At 38.7% G+C, this 22,279-nt stretch overlaps 3 protein-coding genes across 4 annotated transcripts; all 3 read right to left on the reverse strand.

Moving 5' to 3' along the window:
* Positions 1 to 93: 93 nt before the first annotated feature.
* LOC145496925 (uncharacterized) lies at positions 94 to 8,200 on the reverse strand. Of its 2 annotated transcripts, XM_081476692.1 has the most exons (13): positions 8,073 to 8,199; positions 6,788 to 6,858; positions 5,556 to 5,612; positions 5,433 to 5,456; positions 5,155 to 5,202; positions 4,378 to 4,422; positions 4,274 to 4,297; positions 3,856 to 3,909; positions 3,032 to 3,094; positions 1,765 to 1,797; positions 930 to 962; positions 661 to 735; positions 98 to 252 (listed from the first exon to the last, which is right to left on the reverse strand). In XM_081476692.1, exons 2-12 carry the CDS (start codon positions 6,843 to 6,845, stop codon positions 677 to 679), a joined length of 498 nt encoding a protein of 165 aa, XP_081332818.1. In that variant the 5' UTR covers positions 6,846 to 6,858; positions 8,073 to 8,199; the 3' UTR covers positions 98 to 252; positions 661 to 676. The 2 variants fall into 2 exon arrangements, with proteins under 2 accessions (XP_081332819.1, XP_081332818.1); XM_081476693.1 differs by lacking the exon at positions 3,032 to 3,094 and having other exon boundaries at positions 94 to 252; positions 8,073 to 8,200.
* A 2,832-nt stretch (positions 8,201 to 11,032) lies between these two features.
* Positions 11,033 to 13,933, reverse strand: LOC145497472 (uncharacterized). The gene is made up of 5 exons (XM_081477273.1): positions 13,879 to 13,933; positions 13,504 to 13,545; positions 12,159 to 12,465; positions 11,995 to 12,068; positions 11,033 to 11,512 (listed from the first exon to the last, which is right to left on the reverse strand). Exons 1-5 carry the CDS (start codon positions 13,931 to 13,933, stop codon positions 11,454 to 11,456), a joined length of 537 nt encoding a protein of 178 aa, XP_081333399.1. The 3' UTR covers positions 11,033 to 11,453.
* A 1,331-nt stretch (positions 13,934 to 15,264) lies between these two features.
* On the reverse strand, positions 15,265 to 21,649 carry LOC145497397 (uncharacterized). Its single transcript, XM_081477209.1, has 4 exons — positions 21,145 to 21,649; positions 19,404 to 19,697; positions 17,747 to 17,972; positions 15,265 to 16,864 (listed from the first exon to the last, which is right to left on the reverse strand). Coding segments are annotated over exons 1-4 (624 nt in total). The 5' UTR covers positions 21,248 to 21,649; the 3' UTR covers positions 15,265 to 16,863.
* Positions 21,650 to 22,279: the final 630 nt, after the last annotated feature.

A 22,279-nucleotide genomic window follows, 5' to 3' on the forward strand; every position in this document is an offset into this window, starting at 1 on the left:
CGTATAAAGAGTCCCTATGTTGTTTCACTCGCATCCATCTGCGAATGCTTAGAATGAAATCCACATTCGGATCCATAAAATGCTCAGAAAAAAAGAGAATACAACTGAGGTTGAGAACCGGCACAATTATATTTTCGTACGTACAGTATATCTCTGATTGTCATAAGTCTTTACTGCTATAACAACTCTAATATAAATAAAGTAAAGCTACTGAAAATAGATCAAGCTTCTTAAACTATCGTGCTTGTATTCCTGAGGAAAAAAAAAAAAAAAAGATTAAACCACTGTGCATTAATTTATGCTAAGAATGGTTTATATAGGGTCAAGAAAACCAGCAGTTTACTATACTTTTCTTGACCTGTTGTCAACTCTCAGTCTCTAACTCGCTTTCTTAAATCAGTTCGTCAAACATTTGCGGCCTTGCTTGATTTCACACTCGTTATTTTGGTTATCCTAACAAATATAATCATATAATCGGACCTCAGTAGGCGATCGCGGCCACTTGGGATTCGAGAAACGTCCCGGAAACCTTCATTTTGATTCCCGCCCCTGCGCCAACTGACAGAAAGAGCCCTGGAAACGAGGTTGACCAGGCGCATGTGATTTATGCAGTCATAAACAGTAAGTTTTGATAGTTATAAATCTGGAAACCAGTTTGACCTTTTTCCGTTTTGTTTTACATCTGCAAGGCGTCGACAAAGTCCTCCCATACACTCTTGGCTTTACCAGTGACAGCTAAACAAAAAGAAAAACAGTAGCTCACAGTTATTTATCGAAGTGGTTGTGAAAAGCGAGAGTATAAACCGCACAGAAATGCGACAAGGCATAATAGATAACATCTGGAGTTTAGCAAATTCATAAAATATATACCGAGCGGTACTGAGTTAGTATTAAAAAGCTGCACACATTCCGATAAAATGCTAATTTACCTTGTCTCTTCTGAAACCTTTTGTGAGAGTTCTCTGTTGAAATAGACAAGATTTAGTTCATAAACATGAGCAAAGAGGAAATGCAAGCAAACAGCAACAAAATTTATAAAATTTATCATTTTAGCTGTAAAATTTCCGTCGAGTTTAGCTGCGAGTTTCATTTGTTAAGTTTTCAGCCATGTGCACATCATTCTGAATAAACTAAACTCTTCCTAGGGCCTTTGAGTTTTACCAAACTAAGGAGTACTGTTTACTACAACTTGAGCCGGTATTGTCACTTTGTTTGCCTACATTTTCATTAAATCGAAGAAGCAAATTTTTTATTGATAATTTTAGAAACCAGATGAACCGCTCTCGTTCAACTGTCATTCAACTGATTGTGGAGTGTTTTTAACCAGCCAATTCCATGCTTTGTTTTCCTTCACCGTGCATTTTGACAACTTTGTATATAGTCAATCGCAAATAAAACACGTTTTACTCCCAAGTTGAAGTCGCTATGTTAAAGGAATTGGTTCATGCTTTTAGCTATGCGTCTCTCGAGTTATGGATGCCCTTGGGATGTTTGTGGAGCACTCAAGAAGCTAGAGTTGCTCTAGGCTGCGTCTCGATAAATTTTAATACTTTTCTCGTAGTCTCCAAATTTCCCGCGTGCATCCATAACTCGATATACACACGCTAAACATGAACCAACACTTTAATATACCAAATACATGGCATATGAGAAAGGAAGGGACGAACGAACAGACGAAAATCAAACAGTGCTCGATCTTGACCGAGCGGTACTGATCTGAGTTAGTAGAAAATGCACATGTTCCAATTAAAAGCTTTGGCTTACCTTGTCTCTTCTGAAACGTTCTGCGCGAGATTTCTGTTGAAATGGACAAGGTTTAGTTAACCCTCGGACGCACAAGCTAACTCATACCCCCACCATGGTACAAGGTCCTGGTTGTGCTCGACAACTTTTGAGCAACTTTTGGCGTTTGGAGCAACTTTTTGCGGTTCTAGCAACCTCGAGCATGTTTTGCCTTTCTGAGCAACTTTTGAGCAAAATATAGGTTTAGAGCACATATCAAGCACGAAAAAGTCAAATTTCCGGATGTTTTTAACGTTTTTGAAGTTTGAACACATAACCTGTCACTTTGGCAAGACGTCAAATGAACCACATGTTTTGTTCCGTTATACTTATTAAGAGTATCCTTAAATTTCGGCTATATTTGCGAGCAACTTTTTAAAGCTATTTTTCTTGACCGGTGTTAGCAATTATTGTGAAGAACGGAAAATAAAGCTTTTAATTAACGTTTACTAAAAATAACAAGAAATTTAGGTAGCCACTTTTGAAATTCAGGTAGCATCTTTTTGGATTTTTGGCAATTTTTTAAACAACTTTTTGGCATTGCAGTGGGCAACTTTCCAGCATTTTACTAGCACAATCGGGACAGGCCTAGATGGAACACCCCCCCCCCCCCGCTCTTGGTTTTCGTTCTGTTAAGATAGAGCGAAATAAATTTACATTGATTAGATAGCCCTGAGCTTGCTCTACAACATGATGCCATTTTTGTTGATAATGACGTCATTTGACTCGCCATCTTGAATCCGCCACCTTGGATTTCCCTATGTTTTTAAAAACGTCAAGAAGTAACGGAAATCTGCACAAAATCAAGCCAGAATGCTTATGAAAGGTACAAATTCATGAATTTCTGCCATTTGATGAAGAAAACTGGAAAAAACTACAGAATTATCCCAGAAAAGTTGATTTTTGGTGAGACCTACATGAAATTTGATGGTTGCCATGGCAACGTCAAAAATGATGGACACGCAATTGACATATCAAAATTTCCGCAGAGAATGAATGAACAGCTACTGGAAGTTTCAGCCCCTTAGAATAAATCGTCTGTTCAAAACTTTGAAAAAACCTGAAAGAACAAAGATACGAAGAGACAAACGAACAGACAAAACAATAAACAAACAAACAAAAAAATCAACCACAAACAAACAAACAAACAAACAAACTAACAAACTAACTAACTAACAAACAAACAGTGACCTAGATAATAAATAAGGCATTCTGTTTCTGTTCTTTATTTATTATTCTGAAAACTTACGACTGTCTTTAAGCACTTTCTCTATTTCCTTTGCCTGCCGATCAAAATCCGACCACATATGTCCTGCAAAAACATTATACGCGATAAAGTGCAATTACCCCCAAAAGATTTAAAATGTCCATCCCGTTGGCACTGTGAGTCTGGGATTTTCTACTGTTCTCGTCAAGGACTCTCACTCAGGCAACCTACTGGGTCCTTGAAGTCAAGGGCGGAGTATTCTTAAAGCAGCTGCCAGTTTATGAAGGTATCTGGGGGATACACGATTTAGAAAAGGGGTTTCGAGATACGGACTGACGAAGGCAGAACCCTTTAGAGAGGTGCGGGTGGCATCCTTCCCCGGAAAATTTTTAAGAATTGAGGTCGTCGAAAATGGGATTTCAGGCATTCTCAGACCAAGTAACCATGTTGGTGTTTATTTTTCATAACAATTCTGTAATGGTCTCTTTTGTTGATTGTTCTAACAGCATGACCCCAAGCAGGAGTAAATAAATGTAGGGAAAAAAAAGAAAATTCTCTAAGTCGCATCCAATTTGAAAAAAACTTTTCAAATATCGCGAGTAGGAACATCAAAACGTTCTAGCTTGCATGTAACACTAACAAATCATCTCATTTTCAACTAAAAAAATCAAAATGTGTTAATATTGCTGAGATGTTGTGACCAAAACGAGTATGGAACAACGGCATACCTCGCAATATATCCGTATAAGGAGTTCAGGCAAAACGCAAGAAGCAAAGGCTTGTCGGAAAAAAACGGTTAGAAACTTAAGGGATTGTTCTTGACTAGTACCTAGCTATAACAACAGACAACGAATTTCATCAGTCACCTTTTTCCTCGTCACGTGATGGCTTCTCACTTTGCGGTATTGGAAGACCAGGCTCTGTTAGGGAAACGTTAAAGTCGATAACTGATCGGGTTTCAAGAGTCGATCACTTATTTACACCTTTTCTCATCCTTTAATTTAACGACTTTACTCCACAAGAGGATAAGCTAGGATAGATAAACAAACAAGCAAGCAAGCAAAGAAACAAAGAAACAAACTTAAAATACATAACAAAATAAACTGATCAAGAGAAACCTTCAAGTGGTATAGTCGGCTAAATGAAGGCCTGGAAGAGACGAATAGCCTCTATAGGCAGATTTGATTATTTAGACTTCACAGCTTGACCTTAGGACCTCTAGCTATTAAATAACGAATGAATGAAAAAATTAATTTATACTTGGTATTTTGCAACGATGCCTACCTCTCTTTCCTTTACGAGGCCGTGCTGTGAAAAAAATAAGATTGCAAAACGGTGAGATATTTATTTCACAGTGTAACAAAATGACATAAAATCAAAAAACTTACTGTTACCACCGGGACTATCTCTAAAGTAGGTTTGTTTGTTTGGCTCTGAAATAAAAAGTAAGCCGGAAATTACTGTAAAATATTTCAGCATATAGTTAACGCACATAAGTCTTACATTACAAGAGACATGATCAGTGTATGAAGAAAACTATGTCACGTGGGCAAAGCTAGGGCCTGTTCAGGCGAAGAACAGCTGTCACCTGTCAGCAGAGCTACTCTCCTTCCTGAGTTATATTTTACCCCCCGGCGTTGTCTAATCTGCTCACCGAGCCGAAAGTTTAGCAAATGTTTTGCTTATCCTGAGTTGCCCCTTAGGTCCCTTAATAGTGGTAAGACGAACCAAACATTGCCAGATGGAGCCTCTTAACGGGTCGTCTTACCATTAACGCTAGTGATCGCACAGTGCATCCAAAGTCATTCTAGTTTTAAGCAATCTTTGCAAATACTGATGTAAACAATTCTTTGCTAGCTATCTACAACGAAAACGTTCTGTCGCCTGAAGTGGATTGGTATGGAGGATGATTCTCCTGCAGGCAGGCACAACGTATATCTCCAAGCCCTTAGTCTCGAAACGTTTCAGGAAAAGTGCTGCGATATTCTGGACAAAACGAACAGAAACTTAACAGCTGCTGCACGCATTACGTTAACTAGCTGGAATGTAAGCCGCTGTGGCCATATTGAAAGGAAAGAGTGATTTTTAAAACAAAGTTGAAAGTGTTAAAGATTGTTTTTTTAGTCCACCTGAATTGCTACAAAGAAACGAATCACACCATTTACCTGTGTTCTCGTCACGTTCCTCGCTTTGCGGTATTGGGAGGCCAGGATCTGTTAGAAGAACGTTTTTGGTTATTTTGTATCGATAAACTGATTCCAAGGGTCCTTCATTTATTTTTGACACCTTCAGTATTAGATATAAAACAAACTATTAAACGCATTTTTATATAAATGAGTAGGTAAATAATGACATAGCAAAATAAATGAGCAATATAAGTAAATAAATAAATAAATAAATAATATATAAATCTAAATGAATGTATGAGAGTCACGTCACTTACCTCTCTTTCCTTTTCGTGGCCGTGCTTTGAAGTTAAGACAAAAATTTAAAAAGGTGAGATTATTGTCTGATCGTACCTGAGATGTGAACTAATTTCAGAAGAAGCGATGAAAATACTACATACTTTCTGTTCCGCCGTCTGACAGCTGAGAGTCGTCCATAAATGCCTGCTTGCCTAGAACTTCAGACGAAAGAGGCAGGACACAAAGTGTTTTGATGATATCACTTATTTTCACTTAATGCTTTTCATGCTGCTGGATCAGTCGATAAGTGTAATGACTTGGGTATGTCCTTACCCTTGGGCATGCTCAAGACTGCCCTCAGAAAGAACACAACCTAAAAGAAGGAAGCAAGGGCGGCCCAGAACCACTTGGAGACGGACTGTGATAGCCGAGCTGAAAGAGATGGGCTTAACATAGGGCGAGGCATAACATGTTGCAAAGGACTCTCCCGTTGGAAACAGATCGTTGACGTCTTACGTCCCTCCCGGGATGAAGAGGACTAACTGTGTAAGTGTAAAATAACTGCTGTTGTAGCCCAGTCCCCCGGCAAAAGACGGCCTCTCTCGCCAGGGACTAGGCCGAGGGCGGGGATGACTGACAGCAGTCAGGCTACTTATGTTGCGTCACTTAAAGGCCCCGTCCAAATTACACCCAAGAAATTTGAAACGACGTTTCCCTCTGAAAAAGCATCAAATGTTTTCCGTCCACACTACGCCGGAAGAATATAAAAACGCATATATATTAACTTTTAGCCTTTTATAAACATCCAAAAAACAACTATTATCACAACAATTACCGGTAACTTTGGATTTATGTTTTAGGAAAACTCCTGTAGGGAAATTACATGATCATCGTCAGCTCATTGTTTTCGGAAAGCTCTGTTTTCAAAATATTTTCCGTCCACGATAAAACTCAAGGCCAGCATTTTCAAATTTCTCCGGTTTGAAGAGCATTTTCGAAAGGCTCCGTTTTCGCGAGGAATAAGTGCGAACGGATCGACTACTGACCGTAGAATTAAAGCTGCGGTTCAAATTTCTCCGGCGTAGTATGGGCGGGGCCTAAATAAGAGAAGGAAAAAATGCCTCTTGACTTGATATAAACCGAGCGCAAATAATAGACCAATTTCGATATATTAAAATTCAGTCTAAAACAATAGACCTCAGCAAGAGGCTCTGGAGAATAAACTCCACAAGTTCTGTAGTTATTCCTCAGAGCCTCGTACTGAGGTCTATTGTTTTTGGCTGAATTTCAACATATCGAAATTGGTCTATTTCCCATCTATCGACAATGTGTTTGTTATGTGCCATAAATATTCAATGCCGAAAAATATTCGACTGCTATGAAACGTTCTTACCCGCCAATGAATTAGCGACCACAAATGTGACACAGAAGGCAATTACTAACGTCTTCATTTTTAGGATTAATCTGCGAAATGAAGAAACAATGTTCATTTTATGCAGCTGGAAAATAGAAGCCACATTTTAACGGATGAATAAAAGAAATGTTCCATACGGCTTGAGTAAATTCAATATCATTATAGGTGCTCCTCCGTGTATTTTGCGCTCACGCGCTATCAAATTTCGACTAACTTCTTACAAATAAGTCGTAATTATGCAATTTTCAATTTAGAACCCTACTTCCAATAAATGTTCCCTATCAAATGTGCGTGTGTGTGTTTTTTAATTTGCTCCGCCTTTTTTCGACCTCTCCCCATCATTGTTACAGTAAAGGATACTTCAGGCTTGTTGAGGAAACAAGTTCGTGCATGAATCTTGCCGTTGACCAAGCGCAAAAACAAAAAGGTAATTCAAAGCTTAGCGGCTTTAGATGTTTATTTCATCAAGGCTCTTTCTTGCTCCTAAAGTGAATCATTGCTGTAAATGAGCAAGCATCAAGGTACAAGTTTGTATCAAGCGACATCTGAAAATTTATTTCATGTTTTTCAAGGGCAAACTAGCTCCTTTTTCAACGCGTTTGCCAATTTTTGGTCAGTGTGTTAATGAGGTCCCTACTGTAATTAGTTAACTAACGATTTTCTTCTCAACTTTTAGGGAAAATATTTTTTCCCTAAACTGTGGAATCTTTTTGCTGCTTCATTAACTTTTCAATGTTTGTTACGGTATATTCATCTGCCAAACGAAGATTTTTATGGGGGATGTTTTTCTTACAACTAAATCGAACACATCGAATCTAAAGCTTAAGCCAGGCCAACATGCCAAAATACCCGAGATACTGCGCTTGCACTGAACTCAATGTTTACAGCCACAGGGAAAAAGAAGTGGTGTTAATTTGAACAAGACAACCACGTTTTGACCTTGCCATCAGGATCAGCAATAATTGGCTTTGCTTAATTATCTTTCTACTAAGCAGCTTCATTTTAGCAACCCTTTTTAACTTCGACCTGACTGACGTTAACAGTTACTTGTTACCAACTTTGTTTTCATCTGATCTAAGAATACCAATGAAGCTTTGATAACTAACTTATGACCTTGATAATATATTTTTAACCTTGTTAACAAACTTTGATAAGTGCATGGGTTATATTCTCTATACTGACTCTTCCCCTTTTCAGCCTAGCCTGCTCAGATCTTTAAGTTGGTCATAAGAAGATGAGAAGATGGCCGGCTTAGCCCTCTTACCTTGCCTTGCTCTGCTTTGATCAGTGTGTGCTGAGTACTGTGGTGAAATTAAAAGCAGCCTTTTATTCAAATTTTCAGACTGTCTTAATGCGCCTCGAGGCTGTTCAAGTTTAATTAAGAATATTGCCTTTCCCCGTTGCCTAAGAAAAAGCCTTGTGTCTTTTATGAAAGTTAAATAGAAGCAGATTAGCGGCAGGAAATCAGAGGTGTGTTGAGATCCTTCCTTAATGGAAACTGATATTATGTTGCCGAAAAGCCGATCAAATTGACGAGGGTGTAATTCAATAAAATATGTGGAAATGAAAAAAGCCGGTCTGCTCTAGAAAGCAAATTCAAAAATATAACAAAGGCAATTATCCTTTTAAGTCTACGTTGCATTATACTTGAGTAAAAGCGCATTTTCGGAAGCTTTGAAGTTAGTCCCATGTTTTCTCAGAATGGGCAAAATTATTGCATTGCAAGGGTTTACAAGGGCTTAAAAAAATATTAATACTCATGAAATGTGAAAGAAGGTTCAACTGTGTTGAGTAATATCATGCAAACATCATTAAAATGGTTTGATAAGTCCATGAAAGATATCAAATTGTTCATAAGCAATTTAGATTGATGTTGGTTATTAGCATTACTTAGTTGAAATGAATGAGTTTATTTTTTTTGAATATCATTAATAATCAGTGTAAGGTTGCCATTTTACTTCTCTTACTTCAACAGGCAGTGTTCTAAAAGTCTTAGCGAATACACGAACTTTGACTTCATTCATTCAGTGTCAAATTTTACATCCTTTATTTCAACAGGCAACTTTCTAGAAATCTTCCCTAACTTTTAATGCATTCATTCAGTGTCAAATTAGTAATATTATTACGTTTCCGTACCTTTTTTGTTAAGGTCACGCAAGTTTGAGATTTTCTCCATTTTTATCGCCTGTCTTATTTGTGTCCTTGACAAAATGCACGCAATATGCAATATTGTTGTCTCGTTGAAATTGAAGTGTTAAAAAGCAAATTTTACCCCTTTCATTTTGTTCAAACTGATACAAAACAAACTAAAACATATTGTTACAAAGAATCATTGATACATTGTTTGATTTCCAACACCAAATATTTTCTAAATTTATCCAATAAGCTTTTGAAATTGAAAAACGTCTATAAAAAGTGATAATCTTTGTCAGTTTCGCGTGATTTATGAGAGCTTTGAGCCTCTAAATTAGCGCATGAAACTTAGGGGAACCTGGATCGAGAAAAAAACAAGTCGTGTTAATGGTTTACAAGCGCCTCTGACGTGTTCTACCAGTTTCGTCAAGTTGCGGCAAGGAGATTGTGAACCATATTTTGTTGACAAGTTCTTTTGTCCTTTGAACTTGTATGATTGTATGATATTGTGAGGCGAACCCTGTTGTGTTTCATTACTGTGGCGAGGAAGGAGCTGAGGGCGTATTAATATCAGACGGCGCTTTCTTTTACTCGAAAGGATCTTAAAGAACAAACTTCGATGCAAAGCAAAGAATGCCTGAGCTTAAAAGTGGAAAGAACCTTCGATGTCCTGGTTATATGAAGGCCTTACAGGAAACATACGCGTCCTCTTTTAAAAACGTTTCTAAAATTTCGAAACCCACGTACAGAATTTTTAAAACTTTGCCAAAAGTCGAGTTTTATCCGGCTGATCAAAATTTGATAATAATAAAAATAGGGGTCACCAAGGCTAGGTTTTGAGTTAAAGCTAAAATTAAGGGTGTTTTTAGCTACCTATTGTGGCACGAAAAATGAGAACAACATGTTCACCAATGATTGGGCAGTTTTTTTTGATACCATGATTGTGTCGACAACTGATAAAGAGTGGTTAAGATGACTCATCACTGAAATCTACGTCTTGGAAAGTGCTGGAAACTGTTGCCAGTCACTTTAACCCACGCTTTGGTAAAACAAATAACTAATCGATTTGAACATAAGTAAGACAAAAAAAAGACATTCCTTCGTTAGTGGATCTTTATTCCACATCTTCTATACTCTAATCACATCTCTAATCATTCCTGTTTCTTCGTTTTATTTTATTTTTCATGATCCACGTTATTCTAGAACAAGGCGGCTAACGCCTGCAAAGTAAGCAAACGGGGACATGAGTATGACAAATTCTGAATGCATTTAAAGTAAGTTAATTAGATGTTATTATACAGGAAAGGTAAATTGTACCCCGGGGGAACTCCCATATAGAAAGGACGGAGGGGGGGGGGGAGGGGGCACTCGTCGGAAATTTTGAAAGAACCCCTAAGAAAAGATCCTGCTCTGTGAGTGTCCTTTGAAGTATATTTTTCACCCCTAAGAGGTACCAATTCTAAAACAACACATTATCTCCTGTCATACTTTTTTTTTGTCCCAATACCCTAAAAGGTACTGCAAAAGCTCCCGCTTTGGGCCTTTTGAGGCTGAGCACCCTGAGAGGTACAAATCCCCTTTTTTTTAACCCCTTAAGGGTGCGATGAGCACCCCCGTCGTTTTTATATGAAATATCTCCCGGGAAATTGTGCTCCAGTCTCTCAGTCGGAGGAATCATTGGTCTTATATATAAGATTTTGGTGATAAACTTTGTTTATCACTAGTCTCCCGGGATGGGATGCTAGTCCATTGCATTGCAGGGCTGTTACATGTTGATCTAACAACTTAAGGGCAATCTCTTTATAAACCTGGGTGGGGGGAGACGCTGCACTGTGAGAATAAAATGTCTGCCCAAGAACACAACTCAATGATCCAGGGCAGCGCGTTTACTTAGAGAAAATATCTTAAAACTTTTTTTCGATTTACTCTTAGCTCCTATTAACCGAGCAGGAGGTCTGTATGGAAGAATCTTGGCCGAGGTCGTGAGTACAGACTGAACGCAGTGAGGTCTGTACACAAAACCAAGTTCAAGATTCTCCCATACAGACCGAGTAAGCTCGGTTAATAAGATGTTTATTATATGGCAAACAAAAAAAAATTCATTCGTTTAATGTAACTAGTTTGTACTAGATGACATATTGCTTGCGAACGGCGATGAGCTGAACTTAAATCTTAAAAGTTTGCTCCTCTTGTTTACTTTTTTTCTCATCAGTCTTTTTGGCACTTCTACTGATATTTTTTAGAAGAAAATAGTCAAAAACTTTTTTTAGTTTGCAACTTTTTTCACCGAAAAATGTAACCGGTCTAGATGCCGGTCAAGATGAGAAAATCTAGCCCACGGCAGGAGCCATTATGGCTTCTGCCCGTAGTCATTATCAATTTCGTAAATTCTGTAGTTCCCAGTCCTTGTTAGACACAGCCATATAATAAAATCATATATATATAGGAGACTCCAGTACGCGGAACTGTAATAGAAGATCGGTACGTACCCCAGCTTTTCCTGGGATCACACTTACCTGCCCTGCAGTGAGTAAACCACGTTATCCACTACTTTTTCAAATATTGATTGTGCTTTGGGCGAAAAAAGGAGAAATCACAATCATATAAAAACCCACATTCAAAACTTTTCTAGTGTATTTCACTGATTACCATCAGAATAATCATGAGTCTACATGGAAATTATTTTCGACGTAGATTATTAAAACAGGTATTTTATTCAGCAACTACACAATACAGGGCCACTCTTGAAGGTGTATATATTTAGTGGCTCGTTTTGCTCGTTTGGCTCGTTTGGCTCGGCAGTGGATGAAAGAACGAGGAATAATCTATTATGCGTTAAGTCTAAGGTGTATACATTAAGTGGCTCGTTTGGCTCGGCAGTTGATTAAAGAACGAGGAATAATCTATATATGCGTTAAGTCCTAGGTCAATATATTGAGTGGCTCGTCTGGCTCGTCTGGCTCAGCAGTGGATGACAGGGGACCAAAAGGTTCCTAGTTAAACGCTGCATTGTGAACACGGCGGCCACCTGATAAGAATAGATTTCCACTTACTTATGTTGTTTGCTGCTGATTCCGGGAATCCCGATTCCGGGCCCGCTGATTCCGGGGCTACTGATTCCGGGGCTACTGATTCCGGGGCTACTGATTCCGGGGCTACTGATTCCGGGGCTACTGATTCCGGGGCTACTGATTCCGGGGCTACTGATTCCGGGGCTGGGGCCGGAGTAGGGGCCGGAGTGGGGACTTCTGTTTCCGGGACTACCGGTTCCGGGGTTTCCAATTCCGGGACTACTGATTCCGGGGCCGGGGCCGTAGTCGGGGCCGTAGTCGTGACTGCTGATTCCGGGACTACCGGTTCCTGGGTTTCCAATTCCGGGACTACTGATTCCGGGACCGGGGCCGTAGTCGGGGCCGTGGTCGATTCCGATTCTGGGACTGCTGGTTCCGGTACTGACAATTTCAGGGCTGCTGTTTCCGAGGTTGATTCTCTCGTTTTGGCAGGTTTAGCAGGTCTTTTTTTTCCTGTGAGGGGAAATTAAGACAAAGAACCAAGATAAAGTAAAAGAATGATAAGAGTTACTCTGCATTACATAAGAGAGTAATACAAATAATCTATATTTATTACATTACCTAAGTTTGAATCACGGCTTGTCTTGTTTACTTAATGTGCCGGTATTTACGGCTCTTAATGCGGGCTATCTTACAGGGTGTTTTCTAAATAACTATCTTATAATTTTGCTAGTAGGTTGTAAATGTTCTTAAGTTTTATTATTGTATTTTACGCTTTTAATCTGTATAACGTTTAGATACAGGGCCCCTTTAGAGGCCAGCCTTAGAGCTGAACGGGCTACCCTATTTAAAAGTTTACGTATTCATTATTCTGCGAATAAACCTGGATTTGAATTACCTTCAAACCTCTTACTGGTAGAACGTCCGAAGATATATTTTTTTTTGTCTGGAAGCGAACATTTCGAGATCTTTGCGGCGACTTTTCAGCGGCGTTATCAAAATTCTTGGCACTGTTTTCGAGAAAACGTTTTGCCGTTTATTTCAAGAGTGGGCGAACAAGATTCCCATATGAAATAAATAAATCTTGATTTCTTATAGAGTCTGTGTCAACACAAAGTACTTTTCTGTGGTGTGAAAATCACCTGTAACTGGAAAGAAACATGGAAAGAACACTGCTGAGGTAATAACGAAGCAAAAAGGACCAGAAATGAATAACGAGCTACAAACTTGGGCCCCGTGCGGGGAAATTTGAAAACGCAACAATCATCGGTCATTTTGGATTTGTGTTTGAGGAAACTCGCCCAGGGAAATCACATGATTATCGTGTCGTCACTCTTCTCGAAAAGCTCCGTTTTCAAAATGTTTTCCGTCCACACGGAAACGCAAAGCCGACGTTTTCAAATTCCTCCAGTTTGAAGAGCGTTTTCGAAAAGCTCCGTTTTCGTGACGGATTGGTGTGGACGGTAGACCTAACCGTAGAAACAAGGCTACGTTTTCAAATTTTTCGGCGTAGTGGACGGGACCTCGATGATATCAAAGTATGTAGTTTACCCCTGGACTTTTTTGAGAATCCAAGTCTCCATGCTTCTACAGCTGTTGAAAAGAAAAAGAGTATTGTTTTAATTCATGTTTAATTAAGACTAGTCATTATTCCACGAGCACTGGTTGGATATTAGACGATAGAAAGCTAAGGAGGCTGCAAACATCTTATCTTCCACAAGCGTCAGCGGAAGCATAAACTGTTCAAATGTCTAAACAAGTTTTCATCTTCTGCGTCAAGGCCCGAATGGACCGAATGCATGCAAGATTGACATGTATGCATTAACATCCGAAACAATTGTTTTTACGTTCAAATTGGGCCAGTTTATAAACATCACGAGTACCTACGGTAATAAGGTTGTTAGTTTGACCTTGTTACTTACTGACCCGCCAGAGCAATAAGAAATACCACAGCCAAAGTAGTTAAGACTGTCAGGCGCATTGTATATCTATATAGAGTGAAAATAAATAAAACAAAGGAATGAGAACATGCGTATTAATTGCATAAACCTTTTCTTATTGTTTAATCACTCCGTAATTATGAGTCATGTTCAATTACACTGAGAAAGGTTGGCTAGTTTGAGACAACTTTCTCAGATCGTCACTTTGTTAATCAAATAAACAATAGCAGTTCGTGGACTTGAACAAGAATTTCACACATAAGTACCGCGAAAAAAAAGTTTACATGTTATCGTTTTCTTTCTAATGCTTACGTAAAGGCTGAATAATTTAATGTACATATTAGTAAACTTGATTTGAAATTAAGGACATTGAGCTTTCCCTAGGTGCTCAAGATCTAAGTATAGTATGGTTTTTCTCGGTCGATATTTAAGTCGTGATCAAGGATTGAACCTCAAATCAAAGCATTCTTTAACCGTGTTGTTTTAATTACACTTCCAATCAGAGAAGACTTGGATATGTTTCTGTGGTTTTGGCGAACCTATTTTCAAAACTCCAGAACTTTGTGAAGAGATTCTAAACGTATAATCAGTTCCTGAAACACTCCAAATCTATTTTCGTGAGTTTACAAGATTACAAAGTCTACAAAGATTTCAAAAACCGTAGCTGACTAAATCATCCACTGATAAAACTTATTTCTAGACCTGTCTTCTTGGATACGTTTTCAATTTGAAGCTCAAAAAGATGAACTTTTAAATTATAGCGGAAGAAATATGTTTCACCTACCGTTACAAGCCCTTCGGTTCAAGTTAGTATCTGGTGAAAACAGTGAAAGTAATAGCAGCAAATAGAACAGTGCAGGTACGGAGATGAAATATTTATTCCCGTCAAGACCCCACGTTACAATTTCAATACCCTTACAAATTTTATTATCATTACACAGGTAAGAAAGAAAACCATATGACAAAGTACCCATGGTTAGGGACTTTTAAAAAGTCCCTTCATTATTCACAGCGTGACCAGAAATATCATTTTAATTGGGAAAACTGTTCAATAACGGTATTCATATTTACTGTATGAGTTACACCACAATTGCAAAGTAGGCAAGTATTGCCCACTCAGGATATATCCAAATTGCCATGAAACATTAGTAAGAATGGCTTCTTGAAAAAAATCCAGTTGAAATCTGATTTTAAATCCGTGATTTCGCAGGCCAGAAAACAAATGTAATTTAATCGTTGTCGCTATGGGCCGAGCTTTTGTGTGAATCACCTCCAGTAAAACAAAGTTTTGCCCTGGGAAAGTATCACAATAGACACTGTTTACATTCAAATTATAATATCACGTGCAGAGCATGTTATATCGGAGGTATAATTGATCAGTTTGATATTTTACAGATTATTGTTTTTTTTTTTTAGCTCCAAACGCACAGGGTGCAATGAAAAGGCTATTTAATCAAATTAATTAAATTTCTCCGACAATTAAGGGAGTGGGGCCAGTTATGGTGTAGTCTAGGTAAATGATTCTTTTTTCAGAAAAAACCTATGCAAGTTTAATTTATAATACTTTAACCCCACAGGTCGGTTTGTCTTTGCAATTTCAGTTCTAGCAGAAGGTTAAATTTACATAATACCTTGGAATTTTCAAACAGCACAATATCGTTCTTTTCGTCTCCGTAACAATGAAAATCGAGAACAGTTTACATGTTACAAGGATAAAGAACTTTTCTCATATATCATATATCTTATATATCATATTTGAAATTACTTGGCATTTACTTTCTGTTATCATGAAGCTCCCTAGAACCTCTAATTTCATTGGATCTTGTCAGCACGAAACTCTGTTGTTTTTGGGCTAGGCTCCCTTGTTACCATTGTTTGTATATCATTTTCTCAGCCATTCCTGTGAGACGTTCCGAAGAGCTTCGTGGCGGCCCTTACTTTTGACGACTAAATGCAATTCTCTTTGATTTGCTCTAACGTAAAAATGCCCACAGGTTTGTTACAGAAGAAGTTGTCTTTATGACTCTAATACTGTTTGAATCCTTGCACTTTTATATTGAAAATTCGTTGCCTTGGGCTGTGTTCCTCGTCCACCCACAGCCTAAGTTGATCTACCATATCAGTTTTCTGAATGTTTTAAAATAGCTAATTACATTCCTTTTTCTGACTCCTTTCTCGAGAAGACAAAGCATTACTTTCAAGCAGCTGATACTCCATGTAGATTTGTCGAAAAGATTCCTGCCTTGTTGCAAAAGTCTAAAGAAGAAAATCTGATAAAAAGACACGCCGCGCTTGCATGGATCGCGGAGCAAGCAAGAAACCTTCCCGCGCGACAAGCCTCACTTCCCGCGCAACAGACCTCACTTCCCGCGCGACAAGCCTCACTTCCCGCGCGACAGGCCTCATTTCTCACGCGACAAGCCTCACTTCTCTCTCGACAAGCCTCACTTCCCGCGCGACCTTCTCGTTCCATGAGCGCGCATACATAGCGCATTTGCTTTAAATGAATGACGAAATTATTCTGTATAGTTGTTTCAAGTGGTTCATTAGTTCTGTTGTTCACAGGACACTTAGTGTACAGCTTTAAGCGCATGACGTTTCACTCCAAGAGAAGAAGTCCATCATCAATAGAGAAAACACTTCGGGCTACCTTGCATTTTTTATTTTCATTTAACAGGAATACATCCGTCATCAATTATAAAGCTAATCAAGAGAAACAGGTAAAGTCATCATGTCCGCGTGTCCTGATAAACTTCAGAGTATAACCTAATTAAGTGATTAATCAAATCATGACGATAACATACTTGATAATATTTGATATTTAACATAGCTACGCAGGGCTGAACGCACTAAGCTATGACTATTATTACATACTACAATGTCTGCTGTTCTAATTGTAACTGCTTTCTTCATTCTTAACAAAAACTATTGATCACGACATGTTGCCGGATTCTGGCCATCAAAGTTGCAATCTACAAAAAAATAAACCAAGCAAGCAGGTTAGCGCTTTTTTTTAATGGTGAACAGAAAAAAAAGAAATCATAACAAAATTTTTGTCCCTGCTTATCAAAGTATACAGAAAGCAACTGTATTTTTCATTGCATATTATCAGCTGCCCTGGTATTGATCAGCAAAACATTTAGTGAATGTATTTTTCGTTAACAACATGGCTAAGCTAAGAGATGGAATGGAACTCATCGTATGTATGATATTTCACAAGGAGGTGGATCTTCCCCGGGGTGGGGGGGGGGGGGGGTGGGGGACTCCCATATAAAAAGGAAGGGATGCTCGTCCAAAATTTTGAAAAGAACCCCTAAGAGGTACCACGTGGCTTGAAATTTTTTTCACCCCTCAGAGGTACCAATAAAACAACAATTGTTTTCCGTTTAATACCGTACCGCAAAAGGTTCCGTGAAAACTCCCGCTGTGGACATTATGAGGCTCAACACCCTAAGAAGTACCACACCGCTTTTTTTAACCCCTAAAAGATACGGCGAGCACCCCCTTACTTTTTATATGGGAGGCTCCCCAGGAATTTTCCCAAATCCGACAAGAATAATTCGATTTTGTAGAACAAATCCAGGGTGGTTAACAGCTGTGAGGACGGGAAAGGGGTTACGTTAACAAATTTCATGATTGGAAACGCAATTTATGGATTAATCAAAAATTATCCGTCTACCATCTTCTTAGTTCCTAGGAAAGTTTAAATTCTGTTAACGAAGGAACCGCTATTTGCAGTTTTAGTTCTGTTAACGGAGGGGCCATTATCTACAGATTTAGTTGTGCTGACGGAGGGACCATTTTCTACAGTTTGTGGGAGTACCCGTGATGATGCTCCCCGATATCGTTCTTACCAGACCCCGATTTTTTCCACGCATCTCTCTCGCTTGCACGTGCATCGGCCCACATCATCCATTGGCTGGTCATAGGTTTCCATCTCGGCATCTGAAGAGCATTTGACTCTCATCTGTGCACAGAGAGAAACACAAACGATGCCACTCAACCGGCAACGACACCGTCCAGTGCACTTCTCGTTTATAAACCATTCATTTGGAACGCGGCCTCTGCACTCTGGGATGACTGTGGATGATGAAAAGAGAGAGACGCAATTCGGCTGTTTTTCAACTGCCAAGAGATAGTCTTTATACTTTCTAAATCTCCTTTGGTTTACTGCTCAAATTGTAGTTTAATCATTACTCTTCCAAAAGCCGTGCTAGAACTTCAGGAAATCAGAAAAGCGATTTTCTTCACAGGACTCAACTTGGCCAATTTGGGTCCTTCTCTATTATTCTGACCTATTCAACATGTGTTCACATTCAAATTTACCGCTTCGCCGGCTATAAATAATTAACGATATCCAGGCATTTTGCGCGATCGATCATCCAATTTCCTGTAGGAAAGTGTCTTCCTAATTAACAATTATTCCATGAAACCGCGTTGGATATGAAGTGATAAATAACCAACGAGCGCGTAGCGCGAGTTGGTTATGATCACTTCATATCCAACAAGGTCGAATGGAATAATTGTTTTAGTATATTCTTAATCGGGTTTTTGCCGCCGATTTTTATTTCAACAATTTTACAGAGCGGAAAATTTTTAAACTTGGCGCACTGTTTTCCATATAAGGTAAAACTCCGACTAATGGCTCATAGTCGGAGTTTTTGAGCCAATCAGAGAGCTAGAAATGCAATAGTCGGAGCTGAGAATATACTAATAAGCAGTTTCTTCGAAACACATTTTAAGATCAAAACCAGCGATATATTCAAAACGACATCGCGACCTCTTTGAGGTCATTTTTAAGTCAAAAACAGTGACTAAAAATATATATGTATCTATGGATAAAATTTACATATTTTATCGCTTTTCTAATAGATGATATTCGTATTCCTGGAATTGGACTGGAACTAGCTTGCAGTGGAGGCTCATAGGGGAAATATCACTAAAAAGAAATCAATTCTATTTGCTTTTGAAAAGACTCCCCGCATTAGTCTCAGTTGCAAGCTAGTTCCAGCCGTCTAATACCGAGAATACAAATATGGTCTATTCTCATGTCTTTTAAGGTATGAGAATTAGAAAAGCGATAAAAATATGTAACTGTATATGCACAAAGCATTACAAAACGTGAGTGATAAAACTCTAAAATACAAAAGCTAGAAAAGGCTGTTTTTAAGTTGAAAATGCAGAGATTAAGGTAGCACAGACATTCTGACTTCAAGTAAAGGGGAACAAGAATATTAAACATAACGGGCAAGAATAACCAAATAAGAGTACAAAATGAACTGAATCATAAAATAGAACATGGAAAAAAATAAAATAAAATAAAATAAAATAAAAAAAATAAAGAAATCATGAAATGGCACATGAAAAATAGAATTCGTTTAATGCTATACTCTCATGATTTCCTTGAGTTCCTTGTTTCCTGCTGGAAGCGTTCTTGATTTTGCTTTGGAGCCGCCCCACCACTCGTGAAACGTGAGGACAATAAAGCTGGTGCTAATATAATTTACTCACCGTGATGTTCCATAGATCCCCCAAGGGGAGGCGGAGGCGGAAGGTTAGGACGTGGGTTACAAGACTTTCGCTTGCAACTACATCTGCCTAGTGGGTCAAGAATATCCGGAACCGGTTCATTGCGGGTCTCAGGGAGCTCTCCCTGGGAGCACCAAGGTACGGGGCTTGGAGGACACAAAGAAACACATCCCACGTCACCACTTCTCCCGTTACAAGTGCAGTACCCAGTACACTTCTCATTAACAAAACGCTGCCACGGATTGTAGACTGAATCCTCGTACAGACACTTCATGCCTGTCGACAAAAAGAAAACAACGATCATCGAACTTGTCAAGTTTTCTTCAAATGGCCATTTCTGCTATGTATGCACATACTCAAACTACCTACAGGAAAAACGCGCTTGTAAGAAACTCCGTTTTTGGAAGTCTGGCAAAATAGGTCCTTGTATTGTGGGGTAGCTATTGGCAATTTAGACTAAGTTAGGTTCTTAATTTCTATGAAGGAAATATAGTTGATTAACAGAGAAATAAATAAACTTGGGTTTTTGCCTTCAATATATATACAGTATTTATTTACCACTGTATTATGTATTTTCTGGTGATATAAATTTGCAATCCCAATGTCACACTCCTAGGTTAAATGTTTATCATAATTTAACTGTAACCCACATATAAGAACCTGAGTGATCTTGCTTGACTAAACAAGGTCTGGTATTTTTGGGTTTAAAATGGCAAATTTCCGTCAGCATTTTCTTAAACCGCCAGGTTCTTTTCTTACACGCAGCTTTTTTACTGTATCACTCTTTTAAAAAATAGCGCTACAACAACATTTTAAGATACATAAATGATTAAGATTTGGCTAAAGTTTTCGTGATCGTGGCACGCGGCTTCCGTGACGAAGATGTTTGTCAGCCCTCAGAGCTAGAGGTAACATGAGATAAGATCACGCTATTTGCATCATTTTAGGCAGTATTCTTTGATTACGGTTTTCACATGTGTACACCTAAAAATATTTCTTTACAGATGAAATTTTTCAGAGGCTATATGACTAACAACGAGTTTTGGTATTACAGCCACGTTATGACAATCATAGATGGAAATTTAACTTTGAAGGAGTGCGATCTGTGTCGCTTGGTTAACATTTTCACTGACTGTCTATATATCCGTCACGATCTGTCATCCTTTCCGGCTTCGTAGTATCACGATAATTTTGTTCTGCATGCAACACAGTCATCTTGAATAACATGACCTAGCCGACAACAAGAGGTGCAATGAACGGTCAACTTTGGAGCGATGAAACATGAGCAAGTAGTGATGCGTAGAACTTGAAAAAAATGCTGTTTAAACACAATGTTGGGGAAGTGCAAATAGCGAACAGTTTTAGTTTAAAACAGTTCATTTTATGGCCAAACCGAAAGCGAATTTTCCTACAGAACCACTGGAGTCTTACTGGAGTGTTTGCGCGCTATATAAATCACCATAAAGACTGTAATGTATTTGATCGTTATTTAATGTTCCAATTTACTCAGAAATTAAATAGTCAAGGGGAAATATTGAGATTGCTGAAACAGATGACAAAAAAGTTCCTTTCTGAGAGAGAGGAAAGTTAAGGAATGGTACAAGACAATTAGGTAATATCTTGCATTGCATTCAAACCTTACTGCACCATAAGGGCGAAACATGATATTTGGTACAATTTTCCATAACCATAAATAACGAAAAGAAATAAGAATTTCACTCACCCTCAGCGCTTTCCAGGAGAGGGTTAGGAGGTATTTTGAAGTTGGCACATGTGCATGACTGAAAAAGAACGAAAACCACAATCGAGATGAACGCTGCAGCCATATTGTCAAGTCAAAATTGTGCGACGCTTCTTCACTGCAGTTTGTATAGTGACGCGGTTTCACCGTGAACTTTATAACCCTGGAAAACAAAAGACGCGTTGTTAGTGGGATCAGTTTATGTTGTTGAGACGCCAGTGATGATGGAACATCGATTGCTTTAGTTTATGAGCGAGACTACAGAAAGATAGTTCGCATGCACTGCGCGTCAATGCAAGGGAAGTGAAATTGCTTGGCTGGACCTGATTTATCATAGTTATAGTATCTGTAAATGAATGTCAGGTCAACGTCTTGTCTTTGCGATAAAAGCCGTCGATAAGCCCAATCATGATGATATAAACAATCATTTTTCCGCAAAGATGCGTAACAGTTTTGGTTTAAGTGTTGTTTCTCTCCAAGTTAAGCGCGTCTTCTCTGATATGATATATTTGCAAACAAAATAAACACCCTGGGGTAAATAAGAAAATCCAAATAACAACTGTCTACCTTGGCTTGATGATTCAACAAGAACCAAGTGATATCCAGAGAGAAAACACGTTAGCAGCAGGTAAATGCGCTACGGTTAGGAAAACAGCGAACAACGTTTGACGACTTTCACGTTGTGTGCGCGAATGGAAAATGGAATTTCCTGTTTCGCCCCTTTAAATTTTAAAATCGCCGTGGGCCGCAAAGTGTCTAGTGGATTTCTGTGGATTTTACTGGTTCACGATGAAAAAGTGTTAATTATTTGACAGGATAGATGGCTTTGATAAACACGGAAAGCCCTATTTTAAGGGTGCGGTGTACTACGGAATCACAATCATGTGTCACAGATTTACCCACCCAGAAATGTCTGTCTGCCAGGCAGGTTCGAGAATTGAAAAGAACGGAAAAAGGCACGATATTTAAGGTTCTTTGTCAGCAGTAGAATGTCTCCGGTCTGAAGGGGTAGTCGAATGCAAATATTTTATTAGTAAAACGCGACATGTGGTAAACGACGCTCTTGAGGTGATTTGCGGTCTCATCACGTTTAGATCTTTAAAATTGATTGTGACCA

Source organism: Orbicella franksi, chromosome 9 (assembly GCF_964199315.1).
Source record: "Orbicella franksi chromosome 9, jaOrbFran1.1, whole genome shotgun sequence".
Taxonomy (NCBI): domain Eukaryota; kingdom Metazoa; phylum Cnidaria; class Anthozoa; order Scleractinia; family Merulinidae; genus Orbicella; species Orbicella franksi.

Excerpts from the sequence above, each read along its gene's own strand:
- LOC145496925 (XM_081476692.1), bottom strand. The coding sequence starts at position 6,845 with ATGAAGACGTTAGTAATTGCCTTCTGTGTCACATTTGTGGTCGCTAAT. Across the intron at positions 1,798-3,031 it reads GAAAGTGCTTAAAGACAGTC|AAATCTCGCGCAGAACGTTT; the intron begins GTAAGTTTTCAG and ends CCATTTCAACAG. Across the intron at positions 963-1,764 it reads AACGTTTCAGAAGAGACAAG|AGAACTCTCACAAAAGGTTT; the intron begins GTAAGCCAAAGC and ends CTATTTCAACAG.
- LOC145497472 (XM_081477273.1), bottom strand. The coding sequence starts at position 13,933 with ATGCGCCTGACAGTCTTAACTACTTTGGCTGTGGTATTTCTTATTGCT. Across the intron at positions 13,546-13,878 it reads ATTTCTTATTGCTCTGGCGG|CTGTAGAAGCATGGAGACTT; the intron begins GTCAGTAAGTAA and ends TCTTTTCAACAG. Across the intron at positions 11,513-11,994 it reads ATCAGCAGCAAACAACATAA|CACAATCAATATTTGAAAAA; the intron begins GTAAGTGGAAAT and ends TTTCGCCCAAAG.
- LOC145497397 (XM_081477209.1), bottom strand. The coding sequence starts at position 21,247 with ATGGCTGCAGCGTTCATCTCGATTGTGGTTTTCGTTCTTTTTCAGTCA. Across the intron at positions 19,698-21,144 it reads TCTCCTGGAAAGCGCTGAGG|GCATGAAGTGTCTGTACGAG; the intron begins GTGAGTGAAATT and ends TTTTGTCGACAG. Across the intron at positions 17,973-19,403 it reads GGGATCTATGGAACATCACG|TCATCCCAGAGTGCAGAGGC; the intron begins GTGAGTAAATTA and ends CATCATCCACAG.